The sequence below is a fragment of the Molothrus ater genome, chromosome 3 (assembly GCF_012460135.2).
Source record: "Molothrus ater isolate BHLD 08-10-18 breed brown headed cowbird chromosome 3, BPBGC_Mater_1.1, whole genome shotgun sequence".
NCBI lineage: Eukaryota > Metazoa > Chordata > Aves > Passeriformes > Icteridae > Molothrus > Molothrus ater.
In genome coordinates this window covers 68,413,273-68,432,401 of record NC_050480.2, presented here as the reverse complement: position 1 = coordinate 68,432,401, position 19,129 = coordinate 68,413,273, and the positions used below count along the sequence as shown (strand labels likewise).

General features: G+C 36.1%; 2 protein-coding genes across 2 annotated transcripts in view; both read right to left on the bottom strand.

Annotated features, from left to right (window-relative positions):
- Positions 1-4,048, bottom strand: part of ZBTB24 (zinc finger and BTB domain containing 24) — a 29,405-nt gene extending 25,357 nt beyond the window's left edge. Inside the window, exon 1 of the mRNA XM_054514210.1 lies at positions 3,493-4,048. The gene's annotated coding sequence lies outside the window, so the exon portion shown is untranslated. The remainder of the gene's footprint in view (positions 1-3,492) is intronic.
- AK9 (adenylate kinase 9) overlaps positions 1-19,129 on the bottom strand; it is a 59,312-nt gene that overhangs the window by 383 nt on the left and 39,800 nt on the right. The window contains 15 exon segments of the mRNA XM_054514212.1: positions 3,493-3,604; positions 4,205-4,307; positions 4,389-4,487; positions 5,217-5,386; positions 5,904-6,100; positions 7,285-7,505; positions 8,774-8,920; positions 10,061-10,262; positions 11,075-11,288; positions 13,979-14,200; positions 15,095-15,298; positions 16,088-16,150; positions 16,984-17,203; positions 18,424-18,515; positions 18,517-18,543. Of these exon segments, the coding sequence (XP_054370187.1) occupies positions 3,493-3,604; positions 4,205-4,307; positions 4,389-4,487; positions 5,217-5,386; positions 5,904-6,100; positions 7,285-7,505; positions 8,774-8,920; positions 10,061-10,262; positions 11,075-11,288; positions 13,979-14,200; positions 15,095-15,298; positions 16,088-16,150; positions 16,984-17,203; positions 18,424-18,515; positions 18,517-18,543 (2,293 nt within the window).

The following is a 19,129-nucleotide window of genomic DNA, read 5'->3' as shown; positions in this document are numbered from 1 at the left end:
TTTATGCAATTACATTACAGAAATTTTCAAAGGGACCAAGTCTACATCTGTTAGCATCACCCGTGGTACAGATAAACACCTTGACTGTTGGTGCCAAGCCAAAAAGATCAAGTCTGGTTTTTCAGAAAGTTCCTGATTCAAATAGCTATGACAATCAAAAGGATCAGGCTTTTCTAAAAGAAGACACAACAAACATGCTCAGTTGCTGTCAACTTCTCATTTCTCAGACTGTGAGATACTGGTGAAACACCAGGCAGTGACAAATTTGGGTAGTGTGGCACACAAAGTGGCACATCCTGGGGATAGCCCAGGTCTGGTATGGCTCACGCTGGGCCACTGTGTCCTTGGCACAGGTGTTCTGTGACCTAAATGCTTTGCCTATAAGGTGGGCTACCTTGTCATACGAGGAAGTCAGGTTTGATAAGCAGGACTGCGACCAACATGGCTTCATGAGAGAAAAGTCCTGCCTATCAAACCTGATTTCCTCGTATGACAAGGTAATAATCCACCTAGTTGACCAAGGGACACCAGTTGATGTAATCTTTTTTAATTTCAGTAAAGCTTTCAATACTTTCTTTCACAGTATCCATCTGGACAAAATGTCAGGCACACAGCTGGATAAACACATCATGCCATGGGTGAGCAACTGGCTCACCAGTCAGGCACAAAGGGTTACAGGGAATGGGGTGACATTGGACTGGTGACCTGTCACTGATGGGTTTCCCACAGGGCTCAATGCCCCAGACCTGTGCTCTTCAACATCTTCATAAATGAGTTGGATGCAGGACTGGAAGGGACACTAAGAGAGCTCACAGATGATAAAAAACTGGGAGGAGCTGTTGATTCCTTCGAGGGCAGGGAGGCTCAGCAGAGAGACCTTGACAAATCAGAGGATTGGGCAAACACAAACCCTATGAATTTCAATGAGGGAAATGCTGGATTCTGTACCTGGGATGGATACACAGACAGATTGGGCAATGAGAGGCTGGGAAGCAGTGCTGTGGAAAGGGACCTGGGAATCCTGGCTGATGACAAGTGGAACACGAGTCAGCAGTGCCCTGGCAGCCAGAAGGGCCAGTGGTGTCCTGGGGGCATCAGGCTCAGCAGGGCCAGCTGGGCAAGGGAAGGGATTGTCCCACTCTGCTCTGCACTGGGGTGGCCTCATCTCATGTCCTGTGTGCAGTTTTGGGCACCACCATATAAGAAAGGCATTAAATTATCAGAGTGTCCAAAGGAGGCAACAGAGATGGTGAAGGGCCTTGAGGGGAAGCCATATAATGAGCAGCTGAGGTCACTTGGTCTGTTGAGCCTGGAGGAGACTGAGAGGAGACCTCATTACAGTCTTCAGCATCCTCCTGAGGGGAAGAGGAGCAGGAAGCACTGATGTGTGGTACTTAGTTACTTCTCTGTGGTAACCAGTGACAGGGCCCGAGGGAATAGCCTGAAGTTGTGTCAGGGGAGGGTTAGGCTGGATATCAGGAAAGGGTTCTTCACTGGGTTGAGTGGTTTGGTAATGGCACAGACTCCCCAGGGAAATGGTCACAGTACCAAGCCTAACAGCATTCAAGAAGCATTTGGACAGGACATTGGATCTTGGGGATGGTCTTGTGCAGTGCCAGGAGTTGGATTCAATGATCACTGTGGTCTCTTCCAACTCGGCATATTCTGTGACTCTGTGAGTCTGTGAAGAGCTGACCAGTAGTTTGGAGGAGGAAGGAAGGTTTCTCTCTGCCCTAAGCCATATTTTGGCATACATTAGTACTGAGTGCCAGTCCTCAGAGTACAGTTTATTGTTTTAGTTGTTACCCCAAGGCAAAGGGGAAGGAGTGAGCCAAATCATAACAATTTTTTTTTCTTATGGACAATATTTTATATCTCATTACAAAAACTGGACAGCATGAAGAACTATGCCATAAGACACTTCACTTCAGCCCACTAACTTTAACTGTAGACAGCTACATTTAACAGTTTCTGAGAGATTTTTCAAGCATAGCTCTGAAAATAGCCCCTACAGGAGTCCAGCTTGAAGGACACTCAACCTCTCTAGAGATACAGGTTTTACGACTCTCTTTCCAGGAGTAAATCCCTCTGCATTTTTGGTTGATCACCTGTACCTTCTCAGATACTGAAAGCAATCCAGTGTAGTGAGAGAAGCTGAAGGAGCTTTAGTTCCTTAGCAGGAACTAAACTCCTGCTTCTTGTCCCCTATTTAAATGTAAGATTAGAGAATGATGTTAATTGAAGATGAGAAGGTCTAACTTCACATAGAAATAGGATGAAATTTCCAGGGGACCATAACTTAAGGTGCTTCGATCAATTTTTTTTATCAAGAATAGCATGACTACTCTGAAGAGATGCACAATAATAAATAATTCTGTATTTGCAACTAATCACAAAATCACAGGATGGGTCAGGCTGGAAAGGGACCACATTGGGTCATCTGGGACAACCTCCCTGCTCAAGCAGGGTCATCCCAGAGCACATGGCACAGGATTGTGTTCAGATGGCTCTTGAATATTTCCACTGATGAAGACCTCACAACTTTTCTAGGAAGTCTGTTTCAGTGTTTGGTCACTAGCACATGAAAGAAGTTCTTCCTCACATTCAAGTGATTTGTCAGTGTACAGGAATGCTATATCTTAAAGCTGGAAGCAGTCCTACCCAGTGCTAGAAGAAGATAACTTGTTTTCCTGGATTCCTATGGTCAAACTGTTTGGCATTGCATGAAAAGAAGAGATTTCTGCACTTGCATAACCCTTCTGGTTCATCATCCATTACTAATAATGATTTAATGTTGCAATATATGAACAAAACATTCCTAGTATGGGCATCCTTATGTTAGCAAAGCCGTGCTAACAATAGAATGAAAACAGCCTTTGTGAATGAAGCAAACTACAGTATAAAAGCAGTTTGGTGGCTTAGGAATTGTACATTTATGCAGGGGCTTAACCATGTGTTTGCACTGTTCAATGGTCTTCCTTCAAAAAGCTGTGCTAGCAAAAAAAAAAAATCTGTGACAGTTCAAGAAAATTCTGGAGGGCTTTGGAAACTACATGAGGAAACGCAGGATGTGAAGAGCTTTGAAAAAATAATTAGGATTGGTATTATCTAAAAGAATAAGTAAAAATGTAAAATACAAAAGGCCAGGGGAAGTTCACCCAGTGAACAGGTTGGCTTATAAATGACAAAAGTGGTGGGCTGAAAGAAATGTCAGTCTTGCTCCAGAAATCTCCAGCAGTACTAGAAACCAGCCCAAAGCTATAGCAGAGCTGCAGACAAGGACATTGAAATTGAGAAAGCTGGCAATAGTTAAGCTGACTGCAAACTATTAAATATTATTACGTGCAACTGATATCTCTGGCTGAAAAAAACCCAAACAGAAATTCTAAAGAAAAGCAAATATGAACACTAATTGGCTATCTATATTGTATCAGAGGACTTATGTCATTTATACAATTAGTTATTTTTATAGCATACTATTTTGTACACTACCTTTTAGATGGAAGGAGACAAAAAGCAGAGCAGTTTCTTTCACGCTTAGGAATGGAAACTTTGGCTTAAGGCTGCCAACTTCATGCAGAGCTTTTATTAGAGAAGTTGCCAACTCCCTAAAGAAAGAAAATAGGTTTAAAAGACCATTACAGAAATCTTGAGCAATGCCTTATCCTGTTGTAACGCAGCTCTAACAATACAGGATGATATCCTAAGTTGGTGAGCAGTAGAAGACAACAAATTAGCATAAAATAGGGAGGGCTGTGACCATGAATCATTTTTTTATTTATTCATGTGTCAAAGTGTATCAAACTAGTCTTAAATTTTTCCAAGTAAGTTTGTGTCTATGCTGGTGTTAAAAGTCAAACTAAAATGTGCTCTTACAAGGTATGATAAACAAATAAGTCATAAAATCTATCCTATAATACTGCAGCTTATTATCCCTCTCTGACAGTCTTGTATTTTTTCCATTAAAGCTACAAACATCTGTTATTTTAAAGCTTTAAAAAAATTACTCTCAATTATAACTAAAACATCTTCAATTTAACATAATCTCATTAATAAATATAAGATTTAAATGCATTAAAAATAAAAATAAAAATAAACAAAAAAACCCAAACAAAAAAACAACAACAAAAAAAACCCCAACAACTGAGTGGGATATGCTATATATCACAAAATCATGTTTTAAAATAGAAAAACAAAAACTGGCCTGTTCAAGGTATCCAGGCAAAGGAAGTGTAGTTAATAGCATTGGCTCTTTTTTTGGAGGGAGTTTATGGGGAAGCTTCAGATTCCCATACTTCTCTGGTAACCTAACCAGATATAAAGTAAGCACTTTTAAGATGTATGAACAGTGGCATGATTGAAGATTAAAATGCAGTTAGTGTATTTACCTCATAAACTTCTGAAGTTTTTCTTCACTTTCAAAAATATATACCTTGTCTTGGTATTTTGCTGCATACTCGATGTTGCCAGGCACCAGAGCTTCATATCTGAAGAGATGGAGCAAGAATAATTCATTCACAGAAAACATAAAACATAATTTGTGTGGAGTAAATTCATGAGCTATTGCTAGCCTTCTGGTAATTTAGCAAGTGTAGCAACTACAAAAAAAATAGCAATTGGATCATCTAAGTTTCCACTACATGATGGACAGTTACAAGGTTAAAAATCTCATAGAGTCTCTGCCTAAAATCTGCTTATTAAGGAACTTTTATAGTGCTTCTTTAGAGCTCCTCCATTTAAAATGCCAATCATTTGTTCAGGAGATTAAAAAGGGATAACATAGAATTGGCTATTATGGTTCTCCTCTGATCATAAATTCTTGCACACTGAGGAAATCTGTGTCATTTTATGGTAGAGCTTTATGGATCTTTACAAAAATCATAATAGGTAGTTTTGCATCTACTAGGGATTTATGAGATTTCTTTTAACCTTTGAAGGGTTATAGAGATAGAGAGAATTCAAACTATATCTGCCCATCTTCATCATGAAAGACACCAAGCCAACACAGATTCTTGTAGAACCTGTAGCCATGTAAGTTTTAAAAGGTGATTTTATCTTGATTTCCAAAGCCACAGCTGCAATGTAGAGAATTGCAATTGCTTTTCCTGTCTAAATCCTGAACAACATTAAAAAGTACTTTGAAAATATTTCTCATTAATGCATTAATATAGGACACATATTCTGTAATTCAGATTATGAAAACTCTAGTGACATACCTCTGTTTTCCATCTAGGTAAGTGACTGGACAGTATCCCTGCATTTCAGGCTTTACAGGGAATAAGGCCTTCACTTCTGCTGCAGTCAATTTCTTTGGTAGCTTATGTGGGGGTGGCAGAGGGTGAGATGCCAGTGATGATACATAAACCTCAGGTTTGCTCAAGAATTTCTGCAGGAAAAAAAAAGTTTTTATAATGAAAGAAGCACTATAGGACTGTTAGTCAAACTCCAGAGGACTGGCTCACACAGTTTAGATACCTAATTTTTCTACAATGCAACAGTGTGTTGGCATTGCTGTTGCTCTTAGGTAATTTCTTTTCCAAAATCTCTCAGCTGAAGTAGTCACTATTCACCCACCATCCATCACTATCTACTGCTGTCATAAGCCACTTTCTAACCCAGTCTCTCCACAACAGATAAAGAAAGGAGAAAGTTACTGTTTTCAAATGAATGTTTGGTCTGTGACAATTTGTAAGACGAGCTTTAGTTTAATGGTGCCTGTGCTTGATTTTGTCTGCCTAGACACTTGATAGCAGAAGTATGCAGAACAAAAGCTTGAATGCTAACAACAGTGGTCTAATTCAAGTTGCATGTTACCTATTTCTGTATGGAATCAAAGAATCTAAGCAACAATGTTCCCTCTTTTCATAATCCCCTCCTTTTTGACCTGCTTTTTTGATACGCACTTCCAGTTCTTCCTGTGAAGCCATTCTGTAATAGCGCCCCTGAAATTCAGCAGCAAACTCCAGTGAGGGGCTTACAGAGCAGTCAACCAGTTCACCTTTCTCTGCAAGGCTGACAGGACAGTACTGTCCACACTCCCCCAGCTGCCCCTGCAGTTCCTGGGGAGTGATACATAAACCAGCAATGCTGGCTGCTTTTCCTGTTAATGAAAGCAATTAATGATAACATTTAATTTATGAGAGACATAGAAACATCAAACAATTCTACTCAGGAATACTACAGTCTAGAAAGTAATAATTTGAAATATATATGAGATAATGAGAACTAAAGCAGCAATTTGATAATAAAATGAAGTTGTAACTCATTTTACCAATTAATTTTAATAACATTTTTTAGCATGTAAGAAATATAATAATTATTAATTGTGTGGGATACTCTGCATGCTCAGCTTATTAGTCTGTTCTTTTTTATGATTTATTGTTTCACTCCTTTGTGTTACTAAGGGTCATTTAAACTATTATTTTATGTCTTTACATTGGTGGAAACGAGTACAAGGTGTGATGAAAGCCTCCCCTTTTATTCATCCATATCTTGCAGATGCTACAGTCTATCTGGAGGAAATACATTCAAAATCTTTAATAAAATTTCATCTCAAAACCAAATTACTTAAAAATCATGCTTTTTCAAGCTTGATGTGTAAAAGTTAAGTGTATTTTAATATTTTTGATTATGACTCCAATTTTTAAGATGGGTGCAGCCACAGAGCTGTAAAAATTAAACCCAAAAGGTGGATAAAGATAAGAAAGTATATTTGCCCTTCAGAGGAATTCTAGTTAAATAGTACAGACATGTTTAAAAGGCATATTTAATCCTGACCAGTGCTGAAAGACAAAAAGTCAAGTGGGAACTGTGCCATTTTAGAATAAAGTGGTCTTCTTCACAAAGCAGAGAAATTAACTCAGATGGCATATTTAAGCTTATTTCTAGATTTTAAATTAACATCTTCTCTATCCCTTCCTCTTCCTTCACTAACACTAAAGTGAAGGTGCAAGTTAGAGTTCCCCTTGTACCTTTGGAGTACTCTTTGTGATTTACCACCCAGTGTTGCCAGATCTACCATGGACCAAGGACTCTGACTTCCTTTAGCAGACTCCTGTTACCCTGTTCTTGGGAGGATGACCTCAGACTGCCCTGTAGTTGGCTTTGCGTTCACTCTTTTCAAGAGATCTCTTCAAGATCTCTGCAGATGAGATTGAAGAATTTAATGGTATATATGTGGCCAAGAATTAGCCACATCCACAGAAAGTTGAAGTTGTCATGTACATAGTACACTGCAGCTTTTTAAAGGAAGAAATATTCTGGGAAACTCTGTTATTTTTTTACCTTCTTTTCTTCTTTCCAGGTATATCTGGATTTGTTTAACAACCAACTGAACTTCCTGCAGAACCATCTTCCAGACCCTCCATTTGCTATGATTGGCATCAATCACACACCAGTTCTGATGTTCCTTCATATAGTAAGTTCTAATATCATCAATGTGTTGTTTATAGCAGGAATTTTTAATAGCTAAAATCTGTGGGCTGTCATGTTCAGGATAAGGAAGTCTAAAGAGAATGAATAATAACAGTGATTTAAATCTGAGGATTAGATAATTTCATTGAATTTCAGGTGTAAATTCTAGAATTCACTGGAAGTTCATTTTACAAAATTTTGCTTATTTGACATTGTAGAACATATTTGAGAAATAAAAATTTCTTTTTAAGAATACTACCAGCTACATTGAAAAGCAGTGTACTTATGATCAGACAGTCCTGTTCAAAAATGAAGAACAAAACTTTTTCTATTTATGTCCCAAATACAACACAATAATTATTTTGCAAAGGATTTGAAATGTATCAACACATATTACCTGAGATACACTACAAATACACCATTAAATGGCACCCTGATATTGCACACTTGATTTGTACTTAAGCCTATGAAATATAATTAGTTTGGTATTTAAAATTAAGTTTAAAGTAAATACTTTCAAAAACACATCTTTGATTTAATTTTTTTGCAATGCAAATTGTCTTTAGTCTTTTAGTAAGCAATTTAACATTGTACTGATTACTTGATAAAAAGAAAGATACAAAAAGAAAAGGACAAAATGAAAGAGGCATGCAATAATGCTCCAAGCTATCTGGAACTTCTTAGAAATACTTCTTCTAATGAGAAACAGGTTCTTACACAATTTAATTTTAAGGTGAATGTTCTGTTCTTTTTCATTCTCTGTCTGCTTATAAACTACTTACTGTTCTTCCTCAAAAACAACCAATGGCTCTTTAAACAGAATATTTATCTTCTCAGAAGAACAAAGAAGGGAACAAACTGAATTGAAAAGCTTAGAAGTCCTGAATTCTATACACTACTAAATATGCATTAGTTTCATAGTTTTAAAAGAACTCTGATTAAGTTTTTAAAAGAGAGATTATTAGATGAAGTATCAATATATTTTATAATAATAATTGATGAAAAATAAATTTCAGCAGCAGAGAGAAGTGGTAACATTTCTGATGTACAGTTGCATTAAACCACTTAAACTAAGCAGTGGGTGCACAGCATTGCACATTTGTAATCTCAGGCATGCAACTGAAGGATCTGGCCAGAGCATGCCCCAAACACCTTACATCCCTACTATTTCTCTCTATGGAAATCAAAGCATTAGAAAGGAGAGGGACTGGTTCCCATGTTTTTCATATGTGGAGTTCAGAGACAGCTGAGTTATGCTCCAGGTTAGACACAACCTCTGGGTATAGCACTGAGGCACATAAATAGAGATACTACAATATTGTGTAGAAAATTTAAAAAATGTATCAGGGAGTATTACTACCGGTTTGATCTTTCCTTATCCAGCAGTGCTCTTCTGAACACTTCCTTTGTATCCATATCTAATTCAAAGATTTTCACTGGAATTATCCTAGTTGATTCCAAGAGATTTATGTGGGCTCTTGTTAGAGGATATCCATCCATTACAACTCTGCACACAAACAGAAACAGAAAAATAGTTTTGAAGAAACTCACTAAGAAGTGAGTTTCCAATCAACCAGTGAGTCTATGTCTATTTCTAGTACATTTTCCATAGAGACAAAAGTCTACACCCATGCAGTTATCACTGCTCTCACTTGACAGGCACATTCTTCACTCCTAAGAATTTACAATCAAATTTAAAAAATCAAGTAGGCAGAAGAAGAAATAGTAATCAGAAAAGGAAATGTACAAAGGGCAAAAGGTAAGTGGATGGCTGGGACTTATAAAAATATTCTGACACATCAATCATTCAGAAACATAATTTTAACTATGAGAAGTCTCCATGTGGATTGGGAGGAACAGTTTTTAAAGTGGTAAGTAAAATTATTTACTACAGTATTTGAAGAGTTTTTATAATCATACTGAAGAAGAAATGGTTTTTCATATTAGGAAATACTGGAACAAAATATACTGAAACAATATTCCAGGATATAACATCAAAGAGAAGCTGAAAGAATTCTGATCTCAAGCACAAATAATTTTCAGAGATTATTGCAGAATTGCCTTTCTCTGTAACAGTTCTCCTTTTTGAGAAGTTGAATTTCATGAAATACTGATGATAAAGCTTTTTAAGTCTGCCCAGTTTCAAAGATGTTTCAGTGGGGGAGAAAGAGCCTAGGATTACCTATGAATGAGGTGATAAGACTCACTGGTTTCAGTTCCTCCTTAATAACTTCAGTTGGTAAGAAAACAAAAAAAAACCCTGAGTACTGAAACAGCCTGTTTGATCAAAGAGAATCAGGTGTGTCCAAGTTGGTTCTGGAGATGGCATAAGAGAGACCAAATAGTGCTTCTCAAAGGATAGTAGAAGATACTGGCTTATTGACTGAAAAAAAAGTAACTGTCATAAAGTTTATTACTTCGATGTACTGAAATAAAGTTACTTGGAAATTGCAGAAAATTCTGCTTCAGTCTCATTTCCCAGAGATATTGTAAAAAAAATTCTCCTTTTGTACAGATTTTTTTTTTAATGCAGAAACCACTGATGTGTTTTAGTGAAATTGGTCTACAGCAGTAACATGGGAATCCATGCCTATGAAGAGACTGACATGTCTTGGAGAAACCCCCAAAACCCCAAGAAAACTCTTACCCAGTGGGATTATCCATGTGATTTAGCAGAGCCACATTTAGAGCCTGGATGGCCAATTCATCAGGCACGGTGAGTCCTTGGAGAAGGTGGGACTGTACCTTAAGTGCCAGCTCACTCTCTGGCTGGCTGTTTAGCACAAAGCGGATGGCATCTCCTAGGGACAGGCGCAGGAACCCATAAACACTCGCAAGTCTCTGGGCAACTGCAAAATATTTCCATTTCAAGTCACAACTTTGAAGGTAAGTAACATCACAATCTGGCATATGCACAGGGCATACTAACACTATTCAATTTAGAACAAATCTCAGCAGATATAGTCAATATTATCAGAGTGTGTTAGAAAATATGCCTCCATTGCTGTTCCTCTTACAGAACAGCCCATCAGCTACCTCATTTATCCAGGAAATGGGAAATATGCTAAAATTTCATCCTAAATATGAAATCATTTGAACCTGTCTCTTTTCTTCCTAACATCCTATTCTAATCAATAACTATAGTTTAAAATTAATGTCCTCCTCCTCCAATAAAAGGCAAAAACGTGTGGATTGACAGAATCATGGAGGAGGAAGGGAAGGGAGAGGGATGGAAATCTTGGGCACTTTTTAATCTAGAAATTTCAAAACAGACTGGGGAGTAGGGAGTTTGGGGTCTTCATCCTTGATCCTAGGACTATTTCTCCACTTTACATTAGCTTATATTGACTCAAAAAAGTAAGAAACAATTATAAAATAATAATAAATAATACAAAGGATATAAATAGCATAAGTCCAGTTTTTCTAAATACAAGTCCAAGTCACTAACGTCTTAAGGATCTGGGATAAAATTCAGATGAACAATGCATAACTATCAGACTGTCAAATGAGACACCACAGAATGTTACTAAAAGAATCTGTGCCCAGCAAGAAAAGCAGGAAGACCAGCAATATAAATGGTTTATGTTTTTTAATAGCAGTAAGGACAGATACAGCTTCAGTCATTAAAAAATGAGTTTTTTAAATAGATAACTGCTCATACCTGTAGTCTTTCCAGACTTTGGAAGTCCCACAATTGCAATCTTTACTGGCACAGATTGCTTAGGTTTTGGCTGACAAATATATTTGATGGGATTTGTCATAAATGTTTCTTTATTTTCTTTACTTGAAAAGAAATAAATATATTGTCGATGGATTACTGGAAAGACTGTGCTTTCATCCCTTTGCTGTGGCTTGATCACATCTCCTTGGCTTAACTGTGTAATATACAAAATGAGAATCAGTTAATTAGGTTTGACAAAGGCTTTTCTTCCTCCATCCCAGAGAAGTGGCTTTATAGGCAGATAGAGGAGTACCAACCATATGACACAAACCATCAAAGCATTCTAAAATTCACATATATGGACATAATATTTTGCTCAAATCTGAGAAACTTCTGTACCTACACTTCTTGTTCAAAAAGATGAAAGAAACATTTAAGACAGAAAGAATACTTGCTATTTCCAGTAGGTGGTACCGTAACACTTTATATGTCTGTCAAGATAGTGTAGTCAAAGATGAACAAAATAGTTTTTTTTAATTTTCAAAGAAGAAAGAGAATAATTTTATTCCTCAGTGAATTAAACTCACCTGCCTGCCTGCCAATAGAAAATACACTGAGAATATTGTATTCACCAGAAGTCATATACAAATGAAGAAAATGTAAAAAGATATCAATAGTTACATTATGGTCAAGTGAAAAACCACAAGATAAGTTGAAAAAGTTATTGGAAAAATACATGCACTGCTGATTAAATCTTTTCAAACACATCAGACAGCCCACTAAAAAGTCTGCAGTGTTGATGGATCATTGACATGTAAGAGATGCAACTGGCAGAAATAGTCATTGAAGTAATACCAGATTAATTCCTTGCACTACTCTTCTCTATGGAAAAACTTACTCATATCCCTGTTGCAGTCCTTCTTAGAAGAACTGTCTTAAAGTGTCAATAAAAGATGCTTTAAAACAAAATATAGAAAAGCAGTATGTAGAAAAATTGCCCAGGCAGCATTCACCTTACTATTCTAAGGGGACTCAGAAATGTAATTCTGAGTAATGTGTAACATTGACCTTTCTTCAACAAAAGAACGAAGATGAGAAAATTAGCATTTTAAAAAAAGTTTTTTCCTCCAGCATACAACCTGACAAAAATAGTCCAGCATACAACCTGACAAAAATAGTCCAGTAAATCTCACTCTGTACTGAGCAAACTGAGATACACTAAGGAAAAAACCACAGAAGTTACATGCATACATTTCAAATAATGGGGAAGAGCCAACTCAGCTTCTTGTCAAGGAAAATCATACATCACAAATCTATTACTATTCTTTGAAGGAGTCAGTAAGGTTGGTCTGGTTATTACTGCTAGAGCTGGGGCTGTTCTGCTGTGTACCATTGTCCTGCCAGACTCTTCTCACACCCTTAGGTTCCTATTCCTGGATCAAGTCATTTCAGGGTGCTTGCTCTCAATTTATGGGATTTCATGAGTCTGTTCTACTGCATATCTGCTTCCATTCTTCACTCAGCTCATAATGTTTATTCTCTGCTTATCTAATCAGTTGCATAACTACTTCTGCTCCCCCCCAAATTTAATCTCAAAGTAACTGGAATATACTCAATCTGCCTTTCTACTCCAAAATTTCCAGTCTGTTATAAATTTTAAAATTTCTATTATTATCCTAAAATGCCCTCAAAGTGATCCTATTTCCCTTTCATTTTTATCAGCTTGTACAATTTCACTGTCAGCACACCACTCTTATTTTACCCAATAACTTCCTATGACCTCTTTCTTCTGACTGAATTGTACTTTTTGGTTGGTAAAAAGCACTGTATAGAACAAAGGAATGAAGTGGAGAAATGGAATACAAAAATCTGGTGAAACCTGACAGAACGAAGTGCAAGGAGTAGGGTGTAGAGATTAATTACAATTAAACACATAAACTGTGGTTCAGTAGTGGGAAATGATGTAAATGTAGACATAGGTACATACTTCTTTTAGTATGTACCTAGATTATTAGATGCCGCCATGAAAAAGAATGAAGATTCTGATCCTAAGGTTAAAGAGAGATAAATGTGATCTGGAACAGGTGAAAACTCAACATGACACTATACAAACGGGAATAAAATGGTTTGATTAATTGGCATAGAAAAATGAAGGCCAAAATATGTTTCCTTCGGGGGCTTTGTGCTTTCTGTATGTTGTTCACTGGACTTTTTTTCAATTAATCTTCCTTTTAAATTTTTATTTACTCACAATCCAATCAGCTTTTATTTCTACCATTAAACCAAAAGAATTACCTGAGAACATTTCATTTCCTACCTTGGGGATAGTGATAAGTACTTTCTGACCTCAATTTTCCAGATCTCTAGTAAAATACCATGGAAATAGATCTGTTGCTCTTCAAAAATTTTAAATTTTGACAGGAAAGAATTATTGCTGATGAATTAAGTACACCTACCATTTTTTGCCACTACTAGGTTTGGTGGTCAGTTGTGTGTGTGGCTTCTTACAAATTCATATTCTAAATCCTTTCCGTTTGTTCTCACTACTATTGTAAGGTTTTAAGACCTTCTATGTTGTCCTGTGTTTTGTGTATCGTTAAGTTAGGCATTTCTTTCTGATTCAATGCCACCTTTAATCATGTCACCAATGACAGTGTAACAAATTTTACTAAATGCTTTTCAGCCTTAAATTAGCTGCAACACTGAAAAGACCAACACCTTTTATTATTACTGCTTGCTGTATTTTCTGTATATTCAGTCATGTAATTTTGATTCAGTAATGTAATTTTCATTAAATATTTCAGGTATTAGTTGCTACTGTCTGATAACATCTTGTTAATGTGAAATGCATTTTTAAAGAGTGTCAACTCTTGAACACATTCTTCAGCCATTTAAGAACATTACCTTGACTGGATCCCACTGACCAAAAGAACTTCGTAATTTATATGAGTAAACTAGCATCTTCTGTGCAAGTGGCAAACTTATTGGGTAACATTTCTCAAAAATGCTCCTGCGGTTTTCCACTAGGGGTTTCAGCTTTTTGTATATTTGGTAGCACACAACACGAGGCTTCCGTCCTCCATTGATCTCAACTGGCGGTATTTGTAACTTTTCAACCAGTTCTTCCTGGTTAAGAAAACAAAATGAAATATTAGAATCATAAATGCAATCAGATTTTTAATAAAGACTGATGGCAAGATTTTCTGTGAACTATCAAGGATTTCCTGAGCATGTTCTCAGTCAACATAAATCAGCAAAGTTTGGTGGGAATTAGTCTTCCTGCCCACTGAAGTTTAAACTTCTATATTAGGTGTCACACTGCTACAATATTGTATTATTATCTGGTTTTGAAAACCTTCTCTCTAGTCAGTGGATAGAGCTTCTTTTAACTCGTGATTAGTTTCTTTCTGTAGTGAAGTACTTTGTAGATAATAAACAAATGTTACTGATCTACCTACTGCTTTAGATGTGGCATTAGCGTTGCAGGTATCTGGTGTTAGATCAGGTTACCTTGCCATAGGCAATTGCACTGATTTCAAGAAAATTATGTCACTAGGTGTGGGAATGGTGCCAAACACCTGGTATCTTAACCGAGATTAGATTTGGATTTTTTCTTTACATTTGGTTTCATCACCAACAACTAGGATCTGCATTAAAAAATAGAGGTGTCTAATAAGAGTTTTGCGTCAAAACTTATTTTGAAATACTGCTCATACATTCACAACTCTCTAGGTTGGTTGCCTGTGTCAACTGACCTATCAAAAATGAAATGACACCAAGATTGAATAGGTCTACCCAAAAGCTTCCTTTTTTTTTCCTCTACTATATTAGTAGTATAAATTATATATTCTTTCAAGTTTATACCTTCTCAGTACAGTCTTTATCTTGTTCACATACTTAGATCATGAGTACAGAAGCACAGTTATTTAGGCACTATAATTTTTAAATGTGAAAAATAAATATGGAAGTTCTTCTTCATGTGATCATATATTTTAACAAAATACGCAGCGGTATCAGTACCTGCACACTTTGTAATCCTTCTAATTCTGATTCAAACCTCTCTGAAATCTCATTTTGCATGCGCTCAACAGCATCTTCTTCATTTTCTTCTTCTTCTGGTTCTTCCTCTTCTTCTTCTTCTAAAAACTCTTCTGCAAGTATAGCTTCAATATCTTCATCCTCCTCCTCCACAGTAGCTTCGTCATTATACTTATCTGCTAAAGCCTATAAAGAGAAAATATTTTGTTGTTTCATGTCTATGATACAGATATTTTGAAGGAACATATGGTATTCTTGTCTCTTTTTAAATTAAAAAAAGCCATTGATTCAACTAAACCTCATTTTGGGATATCCTTTATCATATGTAAAAAATCTAGTAAATTCAAGAATCTTATTTCAGAAGAAAATACAGCAGTATTGCATAGTGCATACGGTGAAGCATCATACCAGTTCCAAGAGTACTTTAAAAACCTGAAGAGCTACACTGTAGTTTTGATGAGTGTTTTTTCATACATGGTATTGTAGTTTGACAGGACTTTGTTACAAACAAGCATGTTTGATGAAAGTGTAGCTGACAGAATATCATGAGCAGTCAAGTAATACATTAATGCATTCATAAATATATTGTAATTGACTTTGGTAATCCTGGTACAGTCCTATTCTGGATTAACCATGGATTTGACAGTGTACTTAAAGGCACATGCCTAATTTCAATTAGTGGTGCTACTCTTATGCTTATAAATGAGATACTTTAAACACATTCATAAGTATTTTCCTGAATTGAAGCATATATGGAGAATTCTTTTAAAACAGTCTTTAGTCTTCATGAATCCATAGTTTCTAAAGCAATCCAAACATAATATAAAATTATTTTTGAAAGTTGAAGTTTCTGGCAGTCTATCATAATTTTACTTTTCTACATTGTCCTGACCTCTGTGACTAAAAGCTCTAGAAAATTCTATGGTAAGAATGTCAATGCTTCTATTTAAAAACTGTCTTATTAGGTTTTCTTACCTCCTGCTTCTTTTTCTGTTGCTCTGCTAAAAGTTCTTCTCTTCTTCTGGCAATCTTCTCATTCTGTTGGTGAAAAAAAGATGTAAAAAGACTGATGATACTTCCTAATAAAAACTCCCCTCTGAAAATTGGTAATGTAACCTATAATTAACACTTTTCTTTCCACCTGAAATTCTGTTCCAGTTGGTTCTAATGTTAAAAAATACTATCTAGAGTTTGAAATGTTGCAGACCAGATATAACTCTCTACTAGGCGAACATGTAAGCATATTTTTGAAAAACTAATATGGCAATTTCTGAGATTGATATTAGAGGAATAAAAAAGACTGTGATTCTTATCCCACTGAAAATATAGTAATAGGTTTATTGGTAAACTACAGAGTTTCTAAATTTATAGGTGGTTTCTATAGGTGGTTTTCACCCATTTGGCAAAGGGGTGACTGAGTATGGTGGTAAATGTGTGGTGTTCCCCTTTGACTGTTTAGAGATATTAATGGTATTGTATAAGTCTTGTCCCAAATTCTGTTGTCCTAACTTAGTGTCGGCTGCTCTGTAGTAATTATGCTCAGACTTTTTCTGATATTATATGTGAAGTATTTCTCACTTTTACACAAAGTGAGGAACCTTGAAAATATTACATGTGCCAGTTGTAAATGTCTGCATAGAGGCTTCAGGTTACCTCAACCAATTTGTAACCTGTTCAACAGTAGGTCCAGCTTCATTAGAATGGGACACAGACTTCCTACACTAAGCCTAGGAATGCTGGGAACGTGCAGCACTTTTTCTCCTGGCTCCAATACCTGTGTCCTCTTCACAGCTTTGGGAGATTCAGAATCTGTGTTCAGACATCTCCTGTAGAAACAACAACAAAAAAATAACATAGGGCTGAAAACTTACCCTTATTTTTGCTTTTAGTTCCTTCAGCTTCTTTTTATATTCCTTTTTTTTAAGCTGTTTTTCTTTCCATTTTTTCAGACGTGGAGGAAAAAGACGGTTAAGAATGTCACCTTCTTCTACTTGAATATAAATAGCAATATCAGGACAGAGTCCTCGTTCTGACAAATAGCTGGCTTCATCTAAAGTACGGGGGAAGCCATCCAGTATAAAGCCTGTGGACCTAATTGGAAAATATTTATTATTACACACTGTAGTTCGAAGTGCAACACAATGAACATGTAATTATTTTGGAAAAACCCACAAACCCTCCCATATTAAATGCATTTATTAGGAGCAAAATTTAAAAAATACTCTCAGCTAGTTTATTTTGACAATGTAAAACTGGTATTTTGTTGTGTATTTTAATTAGTGTACTTACAGATTAGTTTCTTCTGAGGTTTTAATGTGCAATGCTTAAATATTTTTAAAGAACTTAGAAACCCAAAACTCGAGTCCTCAGACTTGCTTGTGTGACTCTAAAACCAATACATCTTAGGCACTGGTCTCAAAAAAGAGAAGGTGCCCCAAACACTTTTCTGGTAACAACTCTCAAAGAAAGCTTGTACCTGAAAATTTATGTTTCTTCTGTAGTATAAGATGAGAAATTGGCCATTGAGCATGATTTATATTTCTCTTCCTGCATATGTTAAAAACAAGTCAGTTATACCTGGAAAGCTCTATGGCTTATTGGAGCTCTTACAAATTTGAATTAGATGAGTAGTTAGGTAAGGGTAAATGTTGTGTTGATAAGAAGCTAATATTCACATTTATTACTTTAGGCTTTAACAGGACACATTGTAAAATTGCAGAAAACCAAAGAAGCTAGAAGAAGAGGAAGTGGAGGAAAGAAAAGATAGCCCTGGATGCTGTGGGGAAGAAGAATACAACACAGTATAGTTTAGTGGTGTAATACATTGTGATGAGATATAATACACTATAATTTAATACAATATAATAATACAACATTATGCATAAGGCTGGGTAATTTTTTGTCTTGGTGCATTCCTTTTTTCCTAGACCTGATCTCCCTGTTTTTACACTGTGTAGAGAACCATTGTCCCCTATATGTACTCAGGACAAAAATTACATAAAAATATAAATAGTTTGTTTTCGTCTCTATCCTGTAAGACCATGAAAACTACCCAGCTCTTTAGGAGATTTCAATTCAGGTGTGCCCAATACTTTAATCCAATCCTGTGTGCAGCATATGAAACATGATATTACTGTCAAAATATCAATTAAAATAATACAACAAAACCAAGACTGACAGGTAGGTCATTACTCATAAGAAGTACAAAAGCATTGAAATAATCTCTGTGATAGTTATTCACAATTGTGGACACAATGGATGATATACTTCCTAAAATTCATTAGAGAAAGAGAGAATTTAATTACAGTTACCGGAATGGCTCTTTCTTCCACCAGTCAGGAACAATCTTGTCAAGGACTTCTGGAGGCAGCTCTGTATTACCCATTAGATTTGCTTTGATTGCCCTGTTCCTCATCAGTTAATTCCACTTCCTTTATGTAAAGAAAATCCACCAAAAATGGATGAAATGAAAAAAACCCCAAAAACCAAAATCAACCAACCAACCAAAACCAGAAAAAAGTATCTACTGGACACATTGTTTTTTGCTAAGTAGGGTACTGTCTTCATTTGACTTAAACTAGCAGAAACAAACTCATTGAATCATACTACATTATACATTTTAGGCAATCCCCTAAAATTAGGGCAATTGCTGCTGTATGAGTTTTAATGAAACCTAAAATCAAGCCCAAATGTTAAGTATTTAATTATACACATGCTCAATTCAGAGGAATAGAAACTGAAATGAGCATAGTTTCTCCTAATTGCCTACAAGCAGTTTTCCACTTGGCTATACATGTTCCCATGCTGGAAGACTACCTGCACTACATCAGAATGTTTTTTCACTTTTGAAAGCAACTATTATATTTGGATGGATGAAAAAAAATGTTGAAGAAGGATATATAAGGTTATTGAATATAGGCAGAAGAACAGATAGCAGACAGATAGCATTGTTCTATACAACAGTAGTAGTATTAATGACTAGTCAAATGCAGAGTATTCAAATGCCAAATCAAACTA